Below are 23,254 nucleotides of genomic sequence, written 5' to 3' on the forward strand. Positions count from 1 at the left end.
GGCGCCCGGAGAGGCTGGCTGGGGTTTGGCTCCCGCAGCCACATCCTCTCTCCCCACCCCCCTCCCCCGGGGCGGTAGGGCGCCCCCCTTTGTTTCTGGTCTCGCCTATTTGCATATCAATGAGGCCCCCGTTCTGGCGCGCCCGGAGGTGGCCCCGGCGACTCTGGGAACCGGGAGCGATCGGGAGTTGTTTTTCTCCTTCAGTCCCCCTGGGCCATTTTTCCGCCCCCGTCGGGGACGGGGCGGCGGTCTCCACACTCAGGCCCGGTTCTCAGAGGCGGCTGGGGAACCCCTTTCCGTCCAGCCGGGCGACCCGCCCCGCCCTGGAGGTTGAAAGAGGCTCCGAGCCTTTCCAGAAGCTCTGGGTTGGAGGAGGGTTCGTTTTCTTCCTCCCCAAAGGAAAGCGCAAACTCGAATTCAAGACTCCCGTCTTCTACCACTTCTAACTTAATTTTTGTTTGTTTGTTTGTATCCCACCCACTTTCCTATCCTCTGACTGACTGCTTTATCCATCCGCCCACATCCCCGACCTGGGTCGCCCCAGACGCCGCACCAGGCTGCAGGCCAGCCCTTCAAGTTCACTATTCCAGAGTCCCTGGACCGCATTAAGGAGGAATTCCAGTTCCTGCAGGCGCAGTATCACAGGTGCGTGTCCGGCCGGGCCGGGCCAATAGTCTCCAGGACAGCCCGGCGCTCCTGGTCGCCCGACCGGGTGGAGGGGGTGGCGACGGCTGTACTTAATCCAGGCGTCCAGGCGGTGGCGTGTGGAGTCGCAGTTAAGATCTGTCACTCACGTTACCCTCTTTCCTGGCTCTTCCTGGGCAGCCCCTTCTCTTGTCTCCTCCTACTCCCATTGTTTCCCTTCTACCGGTGTGCTGCTGTTCCAGGGAGTCTATTTTCGCGTATTTAGGAGTTGCATGAGAACCATCAATATTTGCACTACATTTATTTGTTTTGCAACAGACTGAGCTAAAACCTTGGTTCAGCCGATGGCCCAGCCCTGGAGTGCGGGTTGAGGGAGGCAAAGCCAGTGTTGAAATCACTTGTTTGCCATGCTAGAGGATTGGGTGGTCTGAGGCAAAGTCCATTATGGAGAGTTAGATGCTCTTAGCCTGGTCTAGTATTGGTGGTGACGAGGGGTTGATGTGTGTAAGGGAAATTCACCAGCTTTGGTGTCATTCTGGGTTGGTTTGGGAAGGTCAGGGGATTGGAGTTACATTTATATCCATCTCAGCTTTAGTCTCATTTAGTGAGATCTACTTAAAAAGATTTATAAGTGAAAACTGTAAAGCAACCAATTCATAATGGACTTTCAAAAAATGTTAAATTTTTTTTCTCGTTTCTATGAAGTTTTAACTGATCAGAGCTAAGAAATAACGGCAATTGACAATTTTATTTTTAAAAATATTTTTATTGATTTCAGAAAGGAAGAGTGAGGGGGAGAGAGAGAGAAACTTCAATGATGACAGAATCATTGATGCACTGCCTCCTGCGCACCCCTTGCTGGCTGATTGAGTCTACAACCCGGGTGTGTGCCCTTGACCGGAATCAAACCCGGGACTCTTCACTTTGCAGGTTGACATTCTAATCACTGAGTCAAACCAGCTAGCGCTGTAATTGATTTAATTTTTGTCATGGTTGAGAAAAAGCATACATAGGCTTTAGTGTGAATTTTCTTTTTTTTGTTGTTAATCCTCACCTGAGGATGTTTTTTACCATTGATTTTTAGACAGAGAGGAAGGGAAGGGGAGAGAGAGATACATTCTTGTGAGAGAAACCTGTTGATTGGCTGCCTCCTCATGCGCCCTATACCTGGGTGGGGATTGAGCCCGCAATAGAGGTATGTTCCCTTGACCCTGAATCAAGCCCCAGAGTCTGCGGGTCAGGGCTTTAACCACTTAGCAAACCAACTAGGGCTGAATTTTCTTATTTTGTAAGAGGCTTTCTGATTATTGACCTTTTGTCTACTTGAAGATAGTAATCTCTAGAGCTTGAGGCATACCTGCCCACACCGTGTTTACCAATCAGGAAGGACTTCAACCCACTATCACAATAGCTGCTTGACATATTTTGGCAGGGATTTAAAAACCAAAGTTTTTAAAAGGGTCCAACAGTTGTAGAAGTAACTTGACAACCTAGAGACTGAGTTGGCAAAGATAGTACAACCTATGCCTGAGATTGAAGATTAAGCCAAGGTCTGATTTTGGTGGAGTCCCTCTAGAGAAGCAAACCTTGATGCAGGGAAGTAGGAACGAACAGATGACAACCAGGAGACAACAGTTTTAAGGGTAGCTCAGAGGTTTTGACAGATTTTTTTCTTCTTGGTGCATCTGACCAGCTGTTGAGTGGGTACACTGTAATGCTCACTTAATTTCTTTTCTTTGTTAAATGAAGGGACAAAGTTTTTGGGTGTTTACCTAGATAGTTTATGGCTTTTCCCAATTGGTCTGTGTTTTTACTTGAAGTGCAAATATGTGAGGCAGATGTTAAAACAAGTGACATAATGTTTACATTAAGTTGCCTGTTTTGTTTTCGTAGCCTTAAATTGGAATGTGAGAAACTGGCAAGTGAAAAGACAGAAATGCAGAGGCACTATGTGATGGTAGGTATCCAAGATTAGATTTTTTTTCCTTTTCACTTAATATGAGCAAATATGTGTTTTTAGCGTTATAAAAATGTGAGTTAATGAAATGCTTGATTCCTTTTTTTTTTTACAGTATTATGAAATGTCATATGGATTAAACATAGAAATGCATAAACAGGTAAGCTTTAGTTCAATCTCAAGCTAAAACAACAAATGAGTCATGGTTTTTTAATAATAGCTTTATCCTGTAGTAGGGGGGTTGTATGCCGTTTTTCTGCCTTGGTTTCCCTGCTAACTGGTGGTAGTATTCTGCAGCAAGGGTTGCTTCTTGACAGTTACACAAGTTTTAAATGACTGAGTGAGAGGTTCTTGGAAATGTAAACCAGCTTGTTCATATAAGCAGATGGGAATTGAGATTCCGAGTTTCCTTTTCTACCTGGATAGATATATTCTCCCTGAAAGATTTTGGCATTCTGTAGAGTTGCCAAAGTTGCTGATGTTTTTGTTCTGGTTTGGAAAGAAGTGTGGACCTGTGAGACACTCCCATCTTTAAGATTAAACAAGATATAAGACTAACTATGGAATTTTCTTTATGCTTTGGGACTGCATAAAATGATACTCAGAATTAGTGGCTTATTTGCATACATCTTTTTGGAAAATATTTCTCAGTTGGGGCAGGTTTGGAGGTGAAAAAAAAGAAAAGAAAAAAAGCATTCCTTTATGGCCACAGCATATGTTGGGAGTTGCTTCAGTCCTAGTGGTTTTAAAAGCATGAAAAGATTAGTGACTGGAAAGCTCTAGCTATGACTATGAGTTTGCAAGTTCCCATAAAATTCACACTTATGGCTACTATAATGGTGTATAAAAAGAGTATTGAGCTGGAACAAGGCACTAAGGACCTCATAAGAGAAGAAAAGCTAAATGATTGCTCAGCCCAAAGGACCCTCGATTGAGTAGTCATTGTCTGCCAAAGAAAGCATTAATGGCAAGGCGTAAGTATTCTGGAGATATGCTGACATTCACTTTTTCATCAAGATGCTGGTACAATAAGTCTTTTAGAAATCGATTGCCTCTTAAAAAATTATCATCAGATGAAGTTGCACAGTTGGACACATTTCAAAGTGCAACAATACAATTCTTACTTGATGTATATGTGCTATTTCATCTCAAACCCTTGTTTCATTAAATTAAAGAGCATGGCTGACCGGCTGGGGCACAGTGGAGAAATTGATTAGTTCAGGCTTCAGATCTTCCTTATATTCAAAGACTTTCATTAAGCAAGTGTGTTTCGGAGTTGAATTCTGCTTTTGTAACTCTGCACTCTTTTGATTTTTAATTCATCATAGGTTTCATAATGTTAAGTTATCATCCTGTACATTAGATCTGTTCTCAGATATGTGTTTGGAAAGAGATAGTGACATTCAGGGCCTTTCATTAATAATACCATTGGGACTTTCACAGTGCTGATTTTATTCTGATTTACAGAGATGGTAGCTTCGTTTATGTTGGGTTTGTGCCTTTGTTTTTGTGTGTTTAAATGGCTAGTGCCTGATTGGAACACTTGTAACTTGTTGATCATAATTGGACTAAAAGATCTATGGTCATTTAAGTAAGTTTTGCAAATAAACTTGGTCAAGAAGTTCTATCCTGTCATTGTTTAGAATAAGTTAACCCTAAAGCTTCCTATTCCCATCTTCTGAACCCCCCCCCCCCCAACAAATATTCTGGAAGATTAAGAGAAGATCAAATTTTTTTTCTTAAACTCATAAATTCAAAGAATTTAATAACCTCCCTGACTCTTTTACAAGGAAATGCCATTTTTGTGTGATGTATGCTGGTGCTGGATTTATTGGGGGGGAGTTAAGGAGGTGTGTAATTCTTCTGGGTTCCTACAGGTTATGTGGCAGAGTGACCTCTTCTTTATCACATAGGAAAAAGGAAGAAGGGGAGAAGAGGGTCAGGAACCTCCATGGTGTGAAAATAGTTTTCTAATAACCTGTGCTCCATGAGGCATTTGTCCACCTAGGAGCCACTATGCCTTAATAATATGCTGCATGTAATTGGCTCAGTAATTTGAAAAATATGAAAAGCTCAGAGATGCCATATTCTTGATAGTAGGGAATCCAGCTTTCTGAAATTTAGTTTATATTGTAAATGCTGACAGACCTTACCCAGAGTGGTATGCAAAGCAGTGCTATAATTCAGTTTAAAGTGGCCTTACATTTGAAAAACATCCTCCTGAATGTCACACATTAATAATAAGTTCTGAGGAGACATTCGATGCAGCTAGTAATCATAATTCTTATTAAAACTGGTGACGTCTGGCCCCCAGGGTGTAGCCAGGCTCAAATTGATGCTTTTTGCCGCCTGATCACCAGCATGGCCTAAGTGCTCATTATATTGTAGAGAGGGCCTTTGGAGCTCTCATTAGATTTGACAGGAATTCTCTCTAGGGGGAAACTGGGCATTAGCGAGACTCCTGACAGGCTGAAATTAGTCCTGCTTTATGGCTTATAACCAAATGCTAGCAAGGCATCATCTGGGGACACAAAAAAATTGTCATTTCTGACAACATCTTTGTTACTGAAAAAAAAAAAAAAAATGCAGTAATGGGGAAACTTTCCATGGAGAGAGCTTTAATGTTAAGATTTATCTCCAGTGTGACTGCGGCTCTCCCTGCCCACCTTTCAGCGGGTTTGTTGAAGGAGTGAGCTTTAGAGATTTCACTGTCAAGTCACACCAGACTTTTCCGTCTGGGGAAAAAAAAAAAAAAAAAAAGTGGAAGTGCGTCCAAATCAAGAGTGGTATAATTGTGGTTTCCTTACTTGGTTTGCTGCCCACAGTCCATGTTTATGTTGTGTCAACACTTCCTGATAAGCCTTCCCCTTACTTTCTCTGCTCCCATTTGTGGCTGGTTACTGAGAAGTCAACGGCTTAGTGGTGGTAATGGATACTTAAATCTTTTATCACAGCATTAGACAAATGTTTTTTCTTTTGAGTCTTTTCCTGGTATTATAGATCTCTGCCTCTCCATTTCTCTCTAGGTAGATTTTAAACTCTAGCTATCTCTTTACAAGAAAGGTGGAGACTTCTCATTAAAAATTAAAGCAATTCTGTTACCACCAAAGTGTTAGGGTACAATAAAAACCAGCAGGTTACTGTGAGTCTAGTTACTTTGAGGTTTCTGCCCAGTGTGTTGAGCTGTGTAAATTTAAAAAATACATATATATATAATTTTTTATTGATTTCAGAGAGGCTAGGAGAGGGAGAGGGAGATAGAAACATCAGTGATGAGAGAATTACTGATTGCCTGCTCCTGCACACTTCCCCACTGGGGATCCAGCCCACAACCCAGGCATGTGCTCCTGATGGGGAATCAAACTGTGAGGTCAGTGCTCAACCATTGAGCCACACTGGCCCAGCTAGCCATGTGAAATTTAAAGGCTTTTTTTTCCTTTGTCATGTGGTATGGTATTACCTCATTTGATATTTTTTGGGAACAATGTGTTCTGTAAATTGATAGGTAAGCCTTATTTGTTCCACTTGTGTATCTTTTCAGCAGGCTGGTAAAGCCATGCCATGAGTTGTCATTAGTGGCTGGAATTTATACAGCACTTCCCAGTTGTCAAAAGTGATTTGCTGCCTCGTGCTGTGAAGTAGATTGGGGGTAGGTGCTTTGCTCTGGCAGCTGTGAGCCAAGTGTTCAGAGTCTGGGCCTTGTCAAGGTCGAGCACCTGTTGATGCTTGAGTTTGTGTCACCTGGTCCTCAATTCGGTGTTTCTTCCCTGAGGATGAGGCCAGTGGGGGAAACACCCTTGGGCCTCTGTGTAGTGACTCAGGTCTTCCTAGCTGCCTGTTTCTCTCCTCTTCTCACTCTTGGTCTGTGCTGACCAACTTCACAATTTACAAGATACTTTGGGGCTTGGCTTGTGTCCTAAAAGTTACGAAAATTAGCAATGCTGATTGCACTTGAAACCAACCAAGCAACACTGTGTGCAGGTTAAAATAACTTGTAAGAATCAAAGGAAATTTGAAACATGGCCAGGACTCCTGGTTGAGGCCTAGTGGTTCTGTGAGCTTGGTCAGTCACTTTGTCTCACTGCTTAGGGGCTGGGGAACGAGAGGAGCAAAAGGAAAAACCAGATGAGAGCTTAACATTTCCAAGCTCCACGCAATATTCCAGCAAGCACGGTCTCTCAGACCATGCCAATATTGGATTAGACCTGCTTTCACAGTTTTGATGTGTGCTTTTAAAGACTCTCTTAAAAAATAAGTTGTTCTTAAGTAGTTTTAAAAAAGTGTTTAAGTGGAACGGTTAGGGATTTACCTGTTGGTTGATTCCATTGATGTGACTGTCTTGCTATTTGTCTGCAAGTTTTACCTTCCTCCCTATTTTTAACCAATTTCGTTCTCTGTCTACACTTTTTCACTTAGATTTTTTTTAATTCTTAGTCAGTGTCTCCGAATGGGAAATGACTAGCTGGAGTGCAGCCCCACCAGGTGTTAATCTTGTAATACAAAGAGGGTAGCTGTCATCAGGACTGGAGTGGCCCCCAACTTTATTTTCATTAGTCAGGCCTGTCCATTACAAGCATAAGTTAAAAGAGATAAAGCTCCCTGTGTTTTGAGAGCCAGATTCTGAGGTGCAAGATTAGCTTTGTGGGTTTTGTTTTTGTTTTTTTGTTTGTTTGTTTGTTTTTTATCAGCCTGCAGGGCTGAGTCCTTACTATGAAACCTGCACCTACCCAACCCCTTCCTGGGCTTGTTGCTGGTTTCTGTCCGGGCTGACTGACTAAGGTGAGGGGATTGAGGCACTTGTCTTGGGAGAAGTTAAGGGAGGTGTCAAAAAACTTGGTACTCAGGATAAACGAGGTTGCTTTTAAAATTCAAAATTGATATAAAAAAACTCCAATAGGAACAAAATATATAAAGGCAGCACCAGCCAGGGTTGGAGTTAAGTCAAAGACAGCAGAGAAAAGGTGGCATGGATGGCCCATTGGGAGCTGTTGTGATCTGCCTTGGTGTAAATATCAATACTTCAGTGAGGTCTCTCATTTTGGGACTTTTAAGTTGTTAACAAGTTGTCTGGGCCTCAGTTTTCCTCTCTGAAAAATAAAGGTTTAGATTAGGCAGGTTCTAAGATTTGGTTCATCTCTCTGTGGGGGAGTCATATTGCATCCCTACTGGAACCTGCCACCTCACCTCCCGTGTGTCAGTTGAGTGTTTTTGGTCAGAGGGTTTAAGATGTTCCTCCAAACAGTGTTTATTAAGAAACACAGAGGCGGGGGAAATAAGTTCCCTTAGCAAATATTTAAATAAATCATCTTGTGTGGTGGTTAAGCTAAAGATATATTTAGTTACTATTAGGTCTAGTAATAATTAATGTCGTTTTCTAATACCTTTTTAAAATGGAATTTATTTAAACAATACAACAAAATTTAATCAACAATATAGTTGCCGTTGTTTTCTACTACTTGTGCCCAATGCTCAGGAAGCATTTTAATCCCTCTGTTGTAAAATTCTTGTGATTTTGATGCAAAAAATTTGGTCAATGCATTTTTGAGGCATTCTTCATTATTAAATTTTTTTCCAAGAAGAAAGTTTTGCAAAGAACGAAACAAATGGTAATCGGAAGGGGCAATATCAGGAGAATATGCAGGTTGAGGGAGAACTTCCCATTCCAACTGGCGCAGTTTTTCAGCAGTGATTCTTGCAGTATGCGGTCGTGCGTTATCGTGGTGAAGAATTACGCCCTTCCAATTAATCAGCGCAGGTTCTTGGGCTAACCTTTCCAATTGGGCACTATACTTTGCAGTTGTAATGGTTTGGTTAGATGGTCAAAGTTCATAATGAAGAATTCCTTTAAAATTCCACCAAACACACAACATCACTTTTTTCGCATGCAAGTCAGGTTTTGGCGTGGGCTGCGGAGCCTCATTTTTGTCCAACCATTGAGGCCGCCTTTTCAAATTAACATACAGCACCCATTTGTCATCTCCGGTATCAATTTGCTCTAAAAACAGCAAACGGTTTTGACGAGAGAGGAGCGAACTGCAAATTGTGACTCTTTGATTACGGTTGTTGTCGGTCAACTCATGAGGAACCCATTTTCCAAACTTTTGGACTTTCCCAAGTGCACGCAATTGATTGGAAATTGTTTTTTGTGAACAATTTAAAGTTGTCGCAAGCTCTTGTTGGGTAATTTGAGGATTTTGCACCAAAAGAGCTTGAAGAGCTTCTTGATCAAAATTGGACACACGGCCTCGACCACTCTTGTCATCTAACGAAAAATTTCCCTTGCGAAATTTCTCAAACCAACGCTGGCATTTTCTGGCGCTAACTGCATCTTGACCAAGAGCACTACAGATGTTTTTTGCAGCCTCACTTGCTTTTCTTCCTAATTGGAACTCGTAAAGCATGCAGTGCCGAATATGCTCTTTATCCGCCATCTTCTTAGCCCTAGTTTTGCAACAAAAACCAAACCAAACACAAACTTTTTCAAGCAAAACTTGTTAATTGCACTTCACACGTTCTGTAGATACCACGTGTTTGAGGGTTATGACAATACAAGTCAACGCCAAGCAAGATTTTAAACGAATGTTTAAAAACGACATTAATTATTACTAGACCCGATAGCTTATGGAACCACTTTAAGTTTCCATAGATCTGAGTCTTTGCTCTTCAGTTATTAAACTTTTGATTGACTCAGTCATCTCATCCCCTCCATCCCTGTTGCTTACTGTTGGCTTCAGATTATCTTAAAATTGAAATGCTCAGAACTATAAGATGTCATGAGGGTCAAACCCCCTTTAATGTGGAATGTTAGATATATGGTTTTTAATTAAATTGTAGATAGCTATTTTGGTCTGTCAGTTTATATGACAAGATTGGACATTTATACCTTCAAAATAGTCCTCACTAAGGGTGGGTGAGTTCCACAGTAAAAATGTGCCCTAAGATTGTTCCATGTGGTGTATGTGGTGTTTTACATGAGTAGAGAGAGAGTAGGTGTAGGCACTTATGTGTGGGAGAGATTTTCTAATTTTCCAAGGATGGTTTGATCTAAAAAAGTGAAGAAGATTTATATTGAAATTTTAAAATAAATTAAGATATTCATGTATTGCTGTTCACTTTTTTAAAGAAAAATTAGTTCCTAAAATTGTTTGCAAAACTGATGATTATAGAATTGCTCAATTGATAGACTATCCAATCACCATAACACTTTTTATGACACTCCAAGAAATATTGACACAAATAACTAGTTTATCACATAACTTGTGATTTTGCACAAAATCTTTATGTCATTATTTTACAATTCAGATTTTTAAAAATATATTTTATTGATTTTTTACAGAGAGGAAAGGAGAGAGATAGCTAGAAACGTCGATGAGAGAGAAACATCGACCAGCTGCCTCCTGCACACCCCCAACTGGGGATGTGCCCGCAACCAAAGTACATGCCCTTGACCAGAATCGAACCTGGGACCTTTCAGTCCGCAGACTGACACTCTACCACTGAGCCAAACCGATTTCGGCCAATTCAGATTTTTAATTATTTTTAAGTTTGATTAATTTGCCTGCCTTAAAACAACGTCAAGTCATAATTGTGAACACATAGTTCACACCCTTTTCCCACATGTTCTTATACTAGGTATAAAAAGCATTTTTTTTTTTTTTTTAGTTGTTGTAGTAGTATTTCCTTCTTGACAACAAAATATGTTAGCTGAAAAGGATAAAATAAGGTTCATTTTGAATAGAAGGAAAAAAACAATGAAAATTCTATCCATCAGATATATATATTTTTAAATCTGCCATATAGAGAAAAACTATTAAAGGTGGTGAGTTATATCACTGTGCCTACTGGAGGGAGTAGAGTTGTGTACATAACAATTTTCAGTGTGTTAGTAGATATTCTTTATTCACTTGATAAAGTGGAATCGGTTGTTTCTGGCAATGTAGTAGGTGTATTTTAACTTGTGTGTCCAAATCATGCGATTTGTTAAACTACTGAAATATGTGGAACTAGGTTGGGTTTGTTACTAGTACCATACTTATCTAACCAGATTATTTGTCTGGTGTTTTGTGCAACCTGTCAGTAAAAAGTTTGAAAACATATCTTCAGACGGTTTACTTATAAATTTATAAGCTATGTAAATACATTCTCATGTTAATATATTGTATATTTTTATTATACATAAATGAAAAATTTCAAAGGAGGGGTTGAAATAAAAGTCCCCCTATTCTCAGTACACCACAATGGTGTGTTCTGTGTGGCCCAAGGGCTTGCTGTCTCTACAGACCACTGGCCCTACATTTCAAACACTCTTGGAACTCTAGCCCTGGAAAGGTGGTCATTACTGCAAAACACCTTTAGGAACTTGCTTGTGTTTTTTTTTTTTTTTACTTACTCGGTTATGTCCGTTCTTTCTAATTTTGACTTCCTACATGAATAATTGCCTTTGCCCATCACTCACAATCTTTGTGTCTGCTCGTTAGTGTCCTGGCCATCTTAACTTGGCCACCTCCTTTCCTTCCTCCAGGTCCTTCAATCCAGCCCAATGGGCCTCTTCTTCATGCCTAAAATGTGTTTTGTGTTTTTCTTTTCTCTGTATAAAAAGTCCAAGCCTTTTTGTCAAACTTCAAATGGCCTTCCTTGATATCCTTCAAGGTCCAGTTCCAGAAACAACACTGCCTGTTTGTCAAGGCTTTCATGAACGACTGCTCCAACAGGAGCTATCATACCACTGCTTCTGCTCTGATTTCTGTAATTATGTTTTCTCATGTGCCTCTTGTTACTCCAGCTAGCTTGCAGGCTGCTTGAAGCTTGAGTTTGAGACTTACATCTATCTACCCTTGTCAACGAGTCCGGCAGAGTAGGCACTTGTTTAGTAGCATCTAAAATGCTATGTAGAGTTGTAGTTGGATCCTTGAATCTATACGAGAATGAGTTGAAAGCTGTCTGTACAAAAAAATTGTAAACAATAGCTTTGCCTAGCAATTTTGGCTCTTTGTGGACATGTCAGGATTCTTCAGCAAGTCTATGGAACCCAGATTAAAAACTTGAATTGAGAGTATGGGTCCTTATGCTAAAATTCAGAATGAACTGTTTTATAGGACTTTAATTCTAGTAACCTTATCTAACCATGGTTGCTCAAGTTGTATTTTTCTTTTGGAAAAGTGATTTATAGTCAATATCCACTGAGGCTTCTTAATGGGGAGTTTAGTTATAGTAATAGATTTGGGTTTGTAAAAAAAAAAAAAAAAAAAAAAAAAAAAAGAAAGAAAGAAAACAGAAGTAGCATGCTGCTAGGGTCTGGGCTTCCATGTAAATTGAGTGTGGGTATCAGTTACTATCCCTGGAACCACTGTTTATCTCCTAAGGTTGACAACAGGCCTGATAGAATTGTAGTTTAGATAAATTGAATGATAAGTTTTGTCCAAGGCATTAAACTTGATTTAGTTGCCAGGTTTCTTAATAGTAATGATTATACCCATTAGTTATTTACTTTCAGTCTTTACATAGTCCCTTCGCCCTCCAAACATTTTCTTAAGAATTTAAAATCTATAGAAAAGAAGAAAGACATACTATACCGTGAACATTCATATGTACCCATCTATATGATACCAAGTCAATAAGTAAACATTTTGTACTATCTGTTTGTCAGATATCTTACATAGAGCTTTTGCACCCCCACTCCAGCCCTCCCCTATATGGATGAGTAATTTTAGAAAACTTTAACTGTGGAAAACTTTAAAATGGTTTGTTAGAGGGCTGAGCATTCCTCTAGTTATCAACTCTGTTTTAAACTGATAACATGGAGGAGGAATTTTCTCCCAAGTACATTTTAAGAATTCCATTTTAATAGTTGTTTATAATATTTTATAACATTTTCCTCCTAGACTTGCCCTTTGTGCGTTTGGCATGGTTGTATTAGGTGTTCCACAATTTTGTATGGTGTTACAGTACTTCCTTTTTCAGCTGCTGCCTGAAAGTGAGATTTGTACTTAAGACAGGAAAGGCAATTTCCCTCCCCAAGCCTTCCTGCCTTTTGGCCCTGTGTAATGCACCTTTGAGATGCAATCATTATATTTGTTGGGGGAAATAGCTTTAGTGTTAATAGAAAACTGGGAAATAATTGTGCAAAAGGACTCTGACCTTGGACTGTGTGGCTGGAAACTGTCCTAATAAAGAAGTTAAGTTGGCCTCAGAAGCCGTGGGTGGTAGAGGAGTGTGAAATACCAGAAAACAAAACCTCTTTGAGTACCCCTCTCTGTGGAGGAGCCTCTCCAAGGCAGGGGGCCTCCTGGAGTGCAGCCTCAGTCCCCTCTTGATGTCTTGAGCAAACAGCCTGTCAGAGCCTCTTACAAGTAAGGTGACCAGCCAGTGTATTGACACGCACGGACACAATAGAAAACTGCATTAGGAGGCGAGCCTTTGGGATTTGCAGTAAATATATTACAGAACACAAGTGACTTGCCAATACTGCTTGTTTAGCAGTTTGCAAGGGCAATGACAGTATGGATTTTTGAATTAGAAGGGAAGGGCTGTTCTTTCTCTGTGCGGGAACATCTACTTGATGGCTGGGGAGAAAATTGATTTTAGAGAACAAAATGCAGCCGCCTCTATATGTGTCATTTGAAAGGCTTCTATGGTTTAGTGAGTGAAAATAAAAAAGGTTGCTTTAGGCTTAGGAAACGGGGTCTTAATGGTGATCTGCATCTAGGTCTAGTATGCAGAGAATAAAGAATGGATGGGCCACCAGGATGGAGAAAGGGCAGCTGGTCCTGTGCAGCCTGCAGCTACAGGTATCCATTTGGGTCTCTAGCATTGTCTTTTTCAGCTTTGGCTTTCAAAAGTCAGCTTTGGGGGTTTATGATTGACGAGTAAGCTTATTTGGTGCATTAGAGTGAGTATTCATAGTCCTCATCCATTGAGTTCCCACATGCCCTAGGAATTGTGCTGGAGGAGTACTCTGTAAAATCCTTCTAGCCCCCTGTTCCCTCCTGTGTAGATATTAAGTATTCCTCCTTACAAAAGAGTTAATAGGCTATTAGGTTAGGAATGAAGACAGCATCTACCCTACAGGATTGAATGTGTTTCTTTACGCAGACACCAGGGTGCCTGGCACTTGAGCATTCTGAGGATAGCACTTCTGGAAATCTGTTATTGATCCATTTAAAACTCTATCCTGCTGTTGAATTCCAGGCCACACCCCCATCCTGCCTTTTCTTTCCTCCCTCCATCTAAATTATTCACTGTTTATTATTTTCCCTCAATGACTAAATGTTTTATTTGTTTCCTTCTAGGATCAGAAGTATTTATCTTAAGGCTCAAAAGGAACCTTTTTTTTTTTTTTTTAATGCAGATCCCATTGACAACCTGTTGTCTAAGGAATCTAGAGGAATAAAATGCCCTACTTAGGCCAAACAGTAAAATAAGCCCTTGGAAGGCAGCAGCCTTAAGCAGTTAATTCAGCTACCAGTGAAAATAGAGTTGTGTTGAGTTTTTTCATTTACAGGAATAGACGAACAACAAAGAGGATTTGGTTCATTTTACTGAAGTGAATTTTGGCAGAATAAAGGATGGGAAGTGCATTTCTGATTTTTTTTTTCTTTTTAATGTAATGTAGAAAATCCAACTCTTAATTTGTCACCCTGAAAAAAAAAAGGGGGGGGTGGGGAAGGGTATGTGTGTAGGAGGATGCGAATGAATTACAAGGCCAAGTTGTTGCTTGGTTAGAGTAAGATGTTTTTCAGCCTTGATGATGTCTACCTTTTGCTGAGGTGTATCTTTTGCTATGAAAACTTGTAAGGTGCTTTGCAAAAATTTGAGCGGTTATGTTCTTCATGTATATCATGGGCTTGAGATTTTTGTGTCCTGTCACATTCACAGCTTCTGCTCTGTGCTAATTATTTGGGAAAGCGGGTGTGTGTGGGGGGGTGGAGGTGGGGGATATGCACAGGGGAGGAAAGCAGGGCCATTGGAATTGGACATACTGGAATTTTGTGCCAGTACCTATTCTCACACTGCCTGACACCTGTGTGCTGAGAAGCTCCAGGTTTCTGCCTCTCTGTGTTTAGCCTGAGGAGGTCCTGAAGTCCCCAGTGTCTGTAGGGAAAGCTCGAGGTTCTTGACAACCCCTTCAGCCTGGGTTCCGGAGCCTTTTTTGCTTGTAAGCTGACTGGCTCTTTTAGTGTTTGGACTGTCTCCTTGCACAGCTTCCAAGAGATTGGACTTGGACCACTGAAGTGTATGCAACATCTGTACTTTTTAAAGACCAAAATCATACCAGCAACTCGGGAGGGGATCTGCTGCTGACTTTTGAATTTTATAGGAAATCTGTAATTGACTATCCTGAATGCTGTGATGTTTGTGAGTTAAATTAAGTATAAAGAGGTGTCATATTTTGGCTACTTGGATTCCTCTAAGGGTATAGAGATTTTTTGAACTGATTGCTAAATCTGTATTTTTATTTCTTGACTAATGGATCCAATATGACTTATCTCTCTAACGAACCTTAGAAACATCAATGTCAGCATACACTATAATCTTCTGCAGCCATTGTTTTGGTCATTATTTTATCACAAGGTCAAATTTCCCTGCAAAACTGTGATTTCTTTTTTATTTTATTTTTTTCTGATTAGCTACTGGAATTACTCTGGTCAGTTTCCCTCAAAATACTGAAAATGCTCAAGGTTTATATGGAATGAGTAACAATTGTTGCTTCTCAAAACAATACAAAAGGGAAGAGGCTTTTGAGTAGACTTTGCACTGTGAGAATATTGGTATTGACACCATTTATAATTTGGAGTATAGTTTGAAGACCAGATTCTACTGTTTGTCGAATACTGGTTAATATGGCTGTAAAGAGGAGATGAATGTGGCTACTTTTCCAAGTCTATTACTCAGGAGGACTGTAAATTTGATTGGCTGTTACAATTCTAGCAGAATCATTCGATTTGAGAGCAATAGAAAGATAAGATATCCAATTACCCAAATGATTTGCAGGGTTAGCCAACGTTGTCATGGAGACACGAGTTGGAACAAATTAAATTTTAAGCAATAAAATAATCTTAAAGCCCGTCTGGGAACAAGAAAATTTGGCAGTGGCACTTACCTGAATTGAATCGTAGCTTGACACGATGTTGTTTGACATTGATATACTGTGGGGGCCTAAACTTATATATGGCACAACATTCCCTTAAAAAAGTAACTCGGCCAGACCAGTAAAGGGGAGTGGGGAGTATTAGTATAAAATTGGGATATTAACATTGATTCCATGGCTTAAATGATAATTAGGCTCTGGGTTCCCATTTTGTATTTAAGGATTGAAGTGCCTTAATAATGATTAAATAGCATTAATTGGGCACTTGAAAAAGATTGATTTCTCAGCAGCATGCAGTGTTTGGAACTACTGCTCCCTTTGTGAGTGTGTTAGCAGACATAATAGAATGTGGAGGTGTAAGTATACATGCATTTGCATGTACGAATAAGGAGATTTTGACATGTTCCTGCTCTGCAGATGATTCTCTGTATTCGTTACAATTTTGAGCAAGCTGCAGGACTGCTTGCAGATTAGAGAAATTGCCTTCCAAACTTTAGCCAATGACCCCAAACCTGAGTAAGCGCCACTCTGGACTTAGAAGGTTATTTCCCCCTATTAATGCATTGTTTAACTGGCTCCTGGCTTGTGCCGCAGATCTGAAAACAGCCCAGCAGCCCAGAAGGAGGGAGGGCTCTTTATCCACATGTCTATTAGACAGATGGAGACGAAAATTGGTCTGAGGTCAAGCCATTTGCAGTGTTCTCACAGCCTTCGATTTTCCTCTCATCCTCACCACAGATCATCTCAAATGATTCAGTAATGACCAAAAGTGCAACCTTGACCTTTATTCCCTGGTGAATTACTGTGTTTCACAGTCCAAATGGCAGGAAGTCTATGCTGTTCTTCCAGAAGGAGCTCCGCATTATTGAACCAAGCCAGCCCTGTGGGAACCCTGTGAGGGCAGACCAGCGTAACACAATCTGTGGGTTAAATTTGATTTCTGGTGCTCTGGGAAACGAGAATTGACATGTCCTGAACCCACATAATTAATGGAAGGATATCTAGGATGCTTTCTAAAAACACGAGCACAGAAATTGATTTGTCTACTTGTAAAATAACTGGTGCATTACAGGAATGGTAACTTTGGGTGGCCCCTCCTTTATAAATCATTCTCACTTTCATGATTTAGTTGTTCTCCCTTCTCACTTAATATCTCCCCAGTATATCTTAGACTCACACTACAATAATTTAAAATTGTAAATTGTCATGACCGGGCATACGACGACACAGGGCTTTTCTTTGGCATTCTTTTAATTATATATATTTTTGGACAATCCATGCAACCCTGAATAAATTCTTATTCATACAATACACATCCCCCTGAAAAGTAGCGTGGCTGTTATCTTGGAGAAATGATAAATATTTTTCTCTTGCTTAGATTCCTCTATGGATTGTATTATGATGTGTTGATTAGTTTTTTAAAAATAATAATTTAACTTGTATTTAAAATGATATTCCTATTTGCCTCCACCTGCATAGTTGAGTTAGTATTCTGTGAATCTTTAATATACTAGTGAAGTTTGTCATGTAGGATCCTTGTACTTAGCATCTCCTTAAATACTTAAAAGCTTTTCCAAAAGGTTATGCTTTGAAAATTTTCACCAGCATTTCAGATTTCATTTTAATCATGAGCTAAGATGCTTTGAGAAAACAGTTTTTTCTTTGCTACTGACTTCATTGTGCACAAGTTTTTTTCTACCTCAGTGGCTCCCAACCTGTGATGCCCATGCTTTCTGGGCCCAGCTGTGCACACTTTTCCTAAAGCCGAGGCAGGCTCCCAACTTGTAATGGAGTCCCCTCCCTTAAACAGTCTTCTGGCCACTCGGAAAGTAAATTGCATTCTGGAGCTTTTCAGGTGTCTTGGTGCATGATGTTGATTGAAAAGTAAATTACAGGTTCCAATTGTTAAGGCCCAAGAACCTTGTCTTCCTTCTCAAGATGCCACCTCTCCAGTGACTCAGATTGTGGGGGAGTGATGGTTGGGGTGGGGCTTCCAGACTGAGACTGAGTTGGGGGCTCAATGGCTTTGCCCAGGAGCCTCATCATTACTAATGTCTCTAACCTGTGGCCATTCTGCTCTTTGCTACATGGCATGGATGGCTCAGTGGCTTTGCCCTGGGGCTTCACCATCGCTGATGTCTCTGACTTGTGGCCATTCTGCTTTGTGCCACATGGTGTCCTGGTGGAATAGTTGCTTTTCCTAAGAAGTCGCTCTGGGAGTAGAGTGGCCGTGTCATTCATGTGTAGCAAAAAAATTACGGAGCACTGTCCACGGTCACCTCAGGCAGGAAATTTCTTTCCCAATATCTGGATTGGCTAGAGATTCCAACCTACCAACCTGCTAGGGAACTATTCATGCCAAACCTCTGAGCCAGTTTTCTCCAAAGAAGATGTGGGGAGCCGGGAAATGGAAATGCTCAAGCCAGTGATCAATAGTGCGCTAGTGGCCTGCTTTGTCTTGCTGGAAGGTATGGAGATAGTGATCGCAGAACGTTGGAAGTCAGTACCAACTAAAGACAGGCCTACGAGGTAGTTACAGCGAAGAAGCATTTTTAATTTTATTGCAAAGAAAATAGTATCACAAAATTTGAGGAAAGAACCTTCTCAGAAACCCAGTTTTCAGAGGTAACTTGATTTTTGTGCACTCCTGGGCAGCCTTTGTCTCTACATATTTTATTTTCGTAATTGTAATTTTAGCCTTCCTGCAATGATGATGAGGTAGTCAGCTTTTTCCTCCCACTGATTCTGCTATTGTATGATATTATCTAATTTCTTAAGAACTCCCTCCTGACTAAGACCTGTGAAGAGGGTGAAAGGTGTGTGTTTGAGGGGAGGCTTGTTCCGCTTTCCCTTCTGAGAACAATAGGTGATGACTTCACAGAGCTGCTCTGTGATTCACCCTAAGGAGTTTGTCTTAAAAACCTTCTGAGGCGTTACAGAGTGCATTTTCCTTTGAGGCTGCCAAATGCTGTCTTTTTCTATCATGGGACAAGTCAATATGATTTCATGTGAACAACACTGTCTGAACCCCGTAACAAGGGCTTCTGAATAATGGAAATGTGCTGTTTAGGCACCAAAACAGCTGCCATGCTTTTGTCAAGGATGCATCTTTACCAAAGTGACAAATTAAACCCCAAATGCTCTGCTTGGCAACAGTTGGGTCAAAACATTTAAGTCATTAATTAGAAGGAACTGAAGGGGGGAGGTGGAATTTACACAAATACACAGTGTTGCCGACTCAACTTCATCTTGGAAATGCAACTGAATTCTTTAAAAAAAAAAAAAAAAAAAAAAAGCGCAGCCCTCAAGTGGGGCCAGCCAAGCTTGTCATTTGCAAATAAATCAAAAGACCATCATTGCTGGAAGGGAGAACCAATGAATAGAGTTGCTTTATCATTCTTTGATAGTCCCCATATTCAAGCCTGCTATTAAAAATGAATGCATTCAAGAGACTCTGCATTAAGAACATAAACAATTAAGGGCACTTGAGTTGCTCTGCTGAGAGCTGCCACGAAGGAGATACAAGAGCAAGAGCTTTCTCTGGAGATGCAGGCCCTGCAATCTGTCTCAGGAGGAGCCAGAGAATGGGAGCAATTAGTGTTGCTATCTGCGCCCCGGCAGCCTTCAGCAGGTTTCCCCCCTTTCTCTCAACCCCCTCCTTGTTTCCAAAGAAGCCACGGTGAAGGATGAGCAGTGAAAGGATAGAGCTCGCGCCCAGTTGGAAAAAGCTCAGATTTAGAGTGCAGTAGGAGCTGCCAAGTGAGGGGGAGATGGAACACAAAAGTTATTATCTGCCAGTAATTGGTGACTTATGTTCTGATTAATTGAGCCACTAAAGGGTTTCTGTCATCTGGTACCCTTTGTTTTGTTTTAATCATAGGGTTTAAGGAGGGGGCGAGATTACATTGCCATGGGTGGAATCATTTAAATGAATATTGTTTGAGGTTGTTTCCCACAGTAGGCAAATGTGTTCCGACACCCACGGTTTGTGTTCTTGCCTTGGCCTTGTTTTGTAAAAAATGCGAAGGCTGCCATGGCATTGTGGCAGGGCTCTGGGGAGAGGCAGGCCTGGCTTCCCGGCCCACTTGTTTAAACCCCAGTTTCAGGGCACCTGCACAGATGGAGGATTTGAGAGTAGGTGTAAGAGGACCTGCAGTGTGCAAAGCAATAGGCTCGGCCGCTGTGGTGATGAAGGGATGACAGCGGTTCTCGGGCTGTGTGGTCTTAGTCCAATAATCACACATCACCTGGAAACTTGAGAGCAGTGCTGATGCTGGGGCCCCAGACCTTCTGACTCAGAATCTGGGAGTGTGACCCAGCTGCTCATGTTTTAGCAAGTCTCTCGGGTGATTCCAAAGCATTCTTAAGTTTGAGAATGCCTCATAACCTCATTACAACCTCAACTTGATGACACCACAGTTCTTTTCATTTGGATTTCCCCAAAATGTGATTAGTCGGTTTACTGACACAATTGTATTTTAAAAGAAAGCTACTCTGATGCATTAAATTTAAGGTAAAATTAGCCCTTTCATGAGGGATTTAAAAGGGTATGGTGGGAGATAGTAGTAAATCCGGTGAATATTGGGTACTCTAAAGCAGGTCTCTAGGCAAAGGTTCCCCTATCCCACCCCATCTAAAGTAGACCGGGGTGTTTTAGGAGATTATTTGCAGTGTTTTGCATCTGTCATTTTGGGTATGTGGTTTTTATTCAAACATCTTGACTTTTCTCCAGGTATATAAATGTCATCTGCAGGAAATAGAGATGTATTTGTAGATGTGATTTTGTGGATTTTGCTCTATTGGTGGGCCAGATTGCTGTTAGTGCTGACACACTAACACTCTCTGCCTGAGGAGAGAACTGAAGTGCAGTTTGGCCGTGACTTGCTTATCTAAGGTTCACAATTGATAGCTGAGGTCCCTTGTAAAATGCCTACTTAGCTTTGCAGGGTACTTATATCAGGGCAGTAAGGAAGCAGTGCCCCTATTGTTGACAGATAGGGACTGCTTCTTGTGATACCATTGTTGGTTGGCTGAGAGAGGGCATGGCCTTGGCCTTGTGCTGTTGCAGTCCAGTCTGGGTAGTATTGCTTTGCAAAACAAAGTTGAATTTATCAGCTATATCTCTGATCTTGAGTTTGTCCCAATTTTCTATTTCCGCTTCCTGGAGTAAGGACTAGGCAAAGAATGTGGCCTCTGATGTTGCTTTATGATCCTGTGCAAGTCATTTCCTTTAGACGTTGGTTTCTCCATCTGTGACGTGAGGATTGTCAGAGGGCCTAGCACCCACATGGTGTCATGGTTTGCCAGCATTGTTGTGACTCTGTGCTACTGTCAATCACAGAGGTGGTGGGCCCGACCATCCTTTTCTCTCTCTCCAGTTTAATAATAGAGTTGGACAGTAAATCAAAGGTGGTGTTCACAAGGTCACTGGAAGAAAATAAAAAGTCACCTGTAACCCTACCCCACAGCATAATCACCGTTTTTATTTTGGATATCAACAGTCCTTGGCCACATGCATATGTTGTAAAAAACACAGAGGCACACTAACATCACGTCTTTGTTCTCGTCCTGCTTCATCTGGTAATGTGTTGGCTATTTAAACATCATTATCATACATGTGACGTTAATGGTTAGTTGCCTTGCCTTTGGGTCTAATACTGTTCTCCTAGTATTAGACAACTGATTTCTCAGGAGGGCAAATGTTAAGATTTTCAGAAATTCTGCAAATGTTTGTGATGTGTTGAACTGCTGTTACATCTTTACCTGTTTTTTCTCTTTTGCTTTGAAACCAGTGCTGCAGTGAACAGCTTCATGCATGGCATGCTTTTCATTTGAACTGTTTCCTTAAGATAAATGCTTAGCAGTGGGAAGTCTTACCAAAGAGTTTGAATAATTTCATGCTGTTAGAACACATTGCCCAGTTGCTTTCTAAGACGACTACCAATTTACTCTGTCATCAGTAATGTCATGATGGTTTTTGTTTCCCAGAGGACTCATCAATGTTGGATTTCATTAATTTTTTTTGATAAACTAACTTAACTGGTGCAGAATGACCCACCTTCCAACAAAGTTTACATTTTGTTTGGTTGCTGGTGAGGTGGAACATTTTTCTGTATTTAACATTGTCCTTTCACAGATTCAGAAACTTCTAGTCAGAAGGTATTTAGACGTTATCTATTTTCCTTTGTGTGCGTTATTTTCATATTCTTTTTAAAAAATTCATTTCAGGGAGAAAGAGATAGAAACATCAACGATGAGAGAGAATCATCTATCAGCTGCCTTCTGCATGCCCCCTACTGGATTGAGGTCAAACTCCAAACCTGAAACCCAGGCATATTCCCTGACTGGGAATTGAACCTGTGAGTTGATACTCAACCATTGACCCACACTGGCTGGGCTTGTTTTCATATTCTAGTTCGTCTATCTGTTGCCAGACACAGGAGGAGGAGACAGGTAGGATAAAGGTCCTCCTCTGTTCTTGTTTCCATTTCTTCTACAGGTCATTTATTTAGAATTCCCAGGAAAGATGGTATGGCTTTTGATGTTTCTTTGGGCTTCCTGCTTGATTCAAACCAAAAAATCAGTTTGCCAGCCCTCAGCATAAACAGCCTTTTTAATGATCCATCAATTTGCAATTTAATGGTGATGGAGTTTCTCCTCCCATAGCTGACTTTGGGAAAGGTGCCATTGGATTGCTTTGAAACCATGGACAATTACTCTTAAGCAGTCCTCACCTTGTTTTGAGCTTCAAATAACATTCATTATACATGACTCTGTAGTGGAGAAGTGAGCAGACATTGGGGAGCGGCCTCTTCTGTTTGTAATTAGAGTATAAGGAGGCGGAGAGTCTAGCTTTTAGGAATCATAAAATCCTAAAATGCACATAACATGTCTTCAGTTTAAGAGTCCTGCAAAATACACCGGGTTTGGTTCAAAAGCTAGCCTTCGAGGTATTTGATCATATTTAGTTTAGTTAAAATATGTTAATCTAAGTGTTAATAAGAAACAACAGGCTCAAAATGGAGTCACTTGTGTTAAGGCTCACATTGGCAAACCAAGACTTAATAGGTTTTATCCTCTCCCAGGATCATAGCCATTAACCAGTCAATAGCAAAAATGAGGTAATCCAACTGATAGGCCCCCTCCATTCCCCTTGGGTGGGCGACCTTGCCTGAGAACAGTACATTCTTCCCTAATAATTTTCTTTTTCCACCCCCTTTCTCTGCCTTTAAAAACCTTTCCTTTTGGTTAGCTCTTTGGAGCTTCCTTCTGTTTGCTAGATCAGATGCTGTCTGCTTTATGACTCATTGAGTAAAGCCAATTAGATCTTCAAATTTATTCAGTTGAATTTTGCTTTTTAACATAAGATGTGATTTGTTACTGTAAACAGAACCTTATTCGAACACTGTTTAGTAATAGTTTGTCTGGTTGCCTCTTGATCATTGGGTGCAAGGGGACTCCGTTTTAGACAGTGAACCATTCCTTAAAAATGCATGGACTGTGCCCTTTGGGCAGTGTTCCTGGCAGAGAAGTGCAGAGGGGAGCTGTGCCAAATATTTAGTGGG

At 40.8% G+C, this 23,254-nt stretch overlaps 1 protein-coding gene across 11 annotated transcripts in view; it reads left to right on the forward strand.

The window, feature by feature from the left end:
- TLE1 (TLE family member 1, transcriptional corepressor) overlaps window positions 1–23,254 on the forward strand; it is an 87,882-nt gene that overhangs the window by 1,629 nt on the left and 62,999 nt on the right. For 8 of the 11 annotated variants that reach the window (XR_004987156.2, XM_036433694.2, XM_036433696.2 and 5 more), the window contains exons 2-4: window positions 545–645; window positions 2,539–2,602; window positions 2,718–2,762. Coding sequence is in view for 10 of the 11 variants with exons in the window: in XM_036433694.2 (XP_036289587.1) it covers window positions 545–645; window positions 2,539–2,602; window positions 2,718–2,762 (210 nt within the window). In the remaining variant the exon portion in view is untranslated. The remainder of the gene's footprint in view (window positions 1–544; window positions 646–2,538; window positions 2,603–2,717; window positions 2,763–23,254) is intronic. The other 3 variants (XM_036433698.2, XM_036433699.2, XM_045580094.1) reach the window with 1 other exon arrangement.

Source organism: Pipistrellus kuhlii, unplaced genomic scaffold (genome assembly GCF_014108245.1).
Source record: "Pipistrellus kuhlii isolate mPipKuh1 unplaced genomic scaffold, mPipKuh1.p scaffold_m20_p_12, whole genome shotgun sequence".
Lineage (NCBI taxonomy): Eukaryota > Metazoa > Chordata > Mammalia > Chiroptera > Vespertilionidae > Pipistrellus > Pipistrellus kuhlii.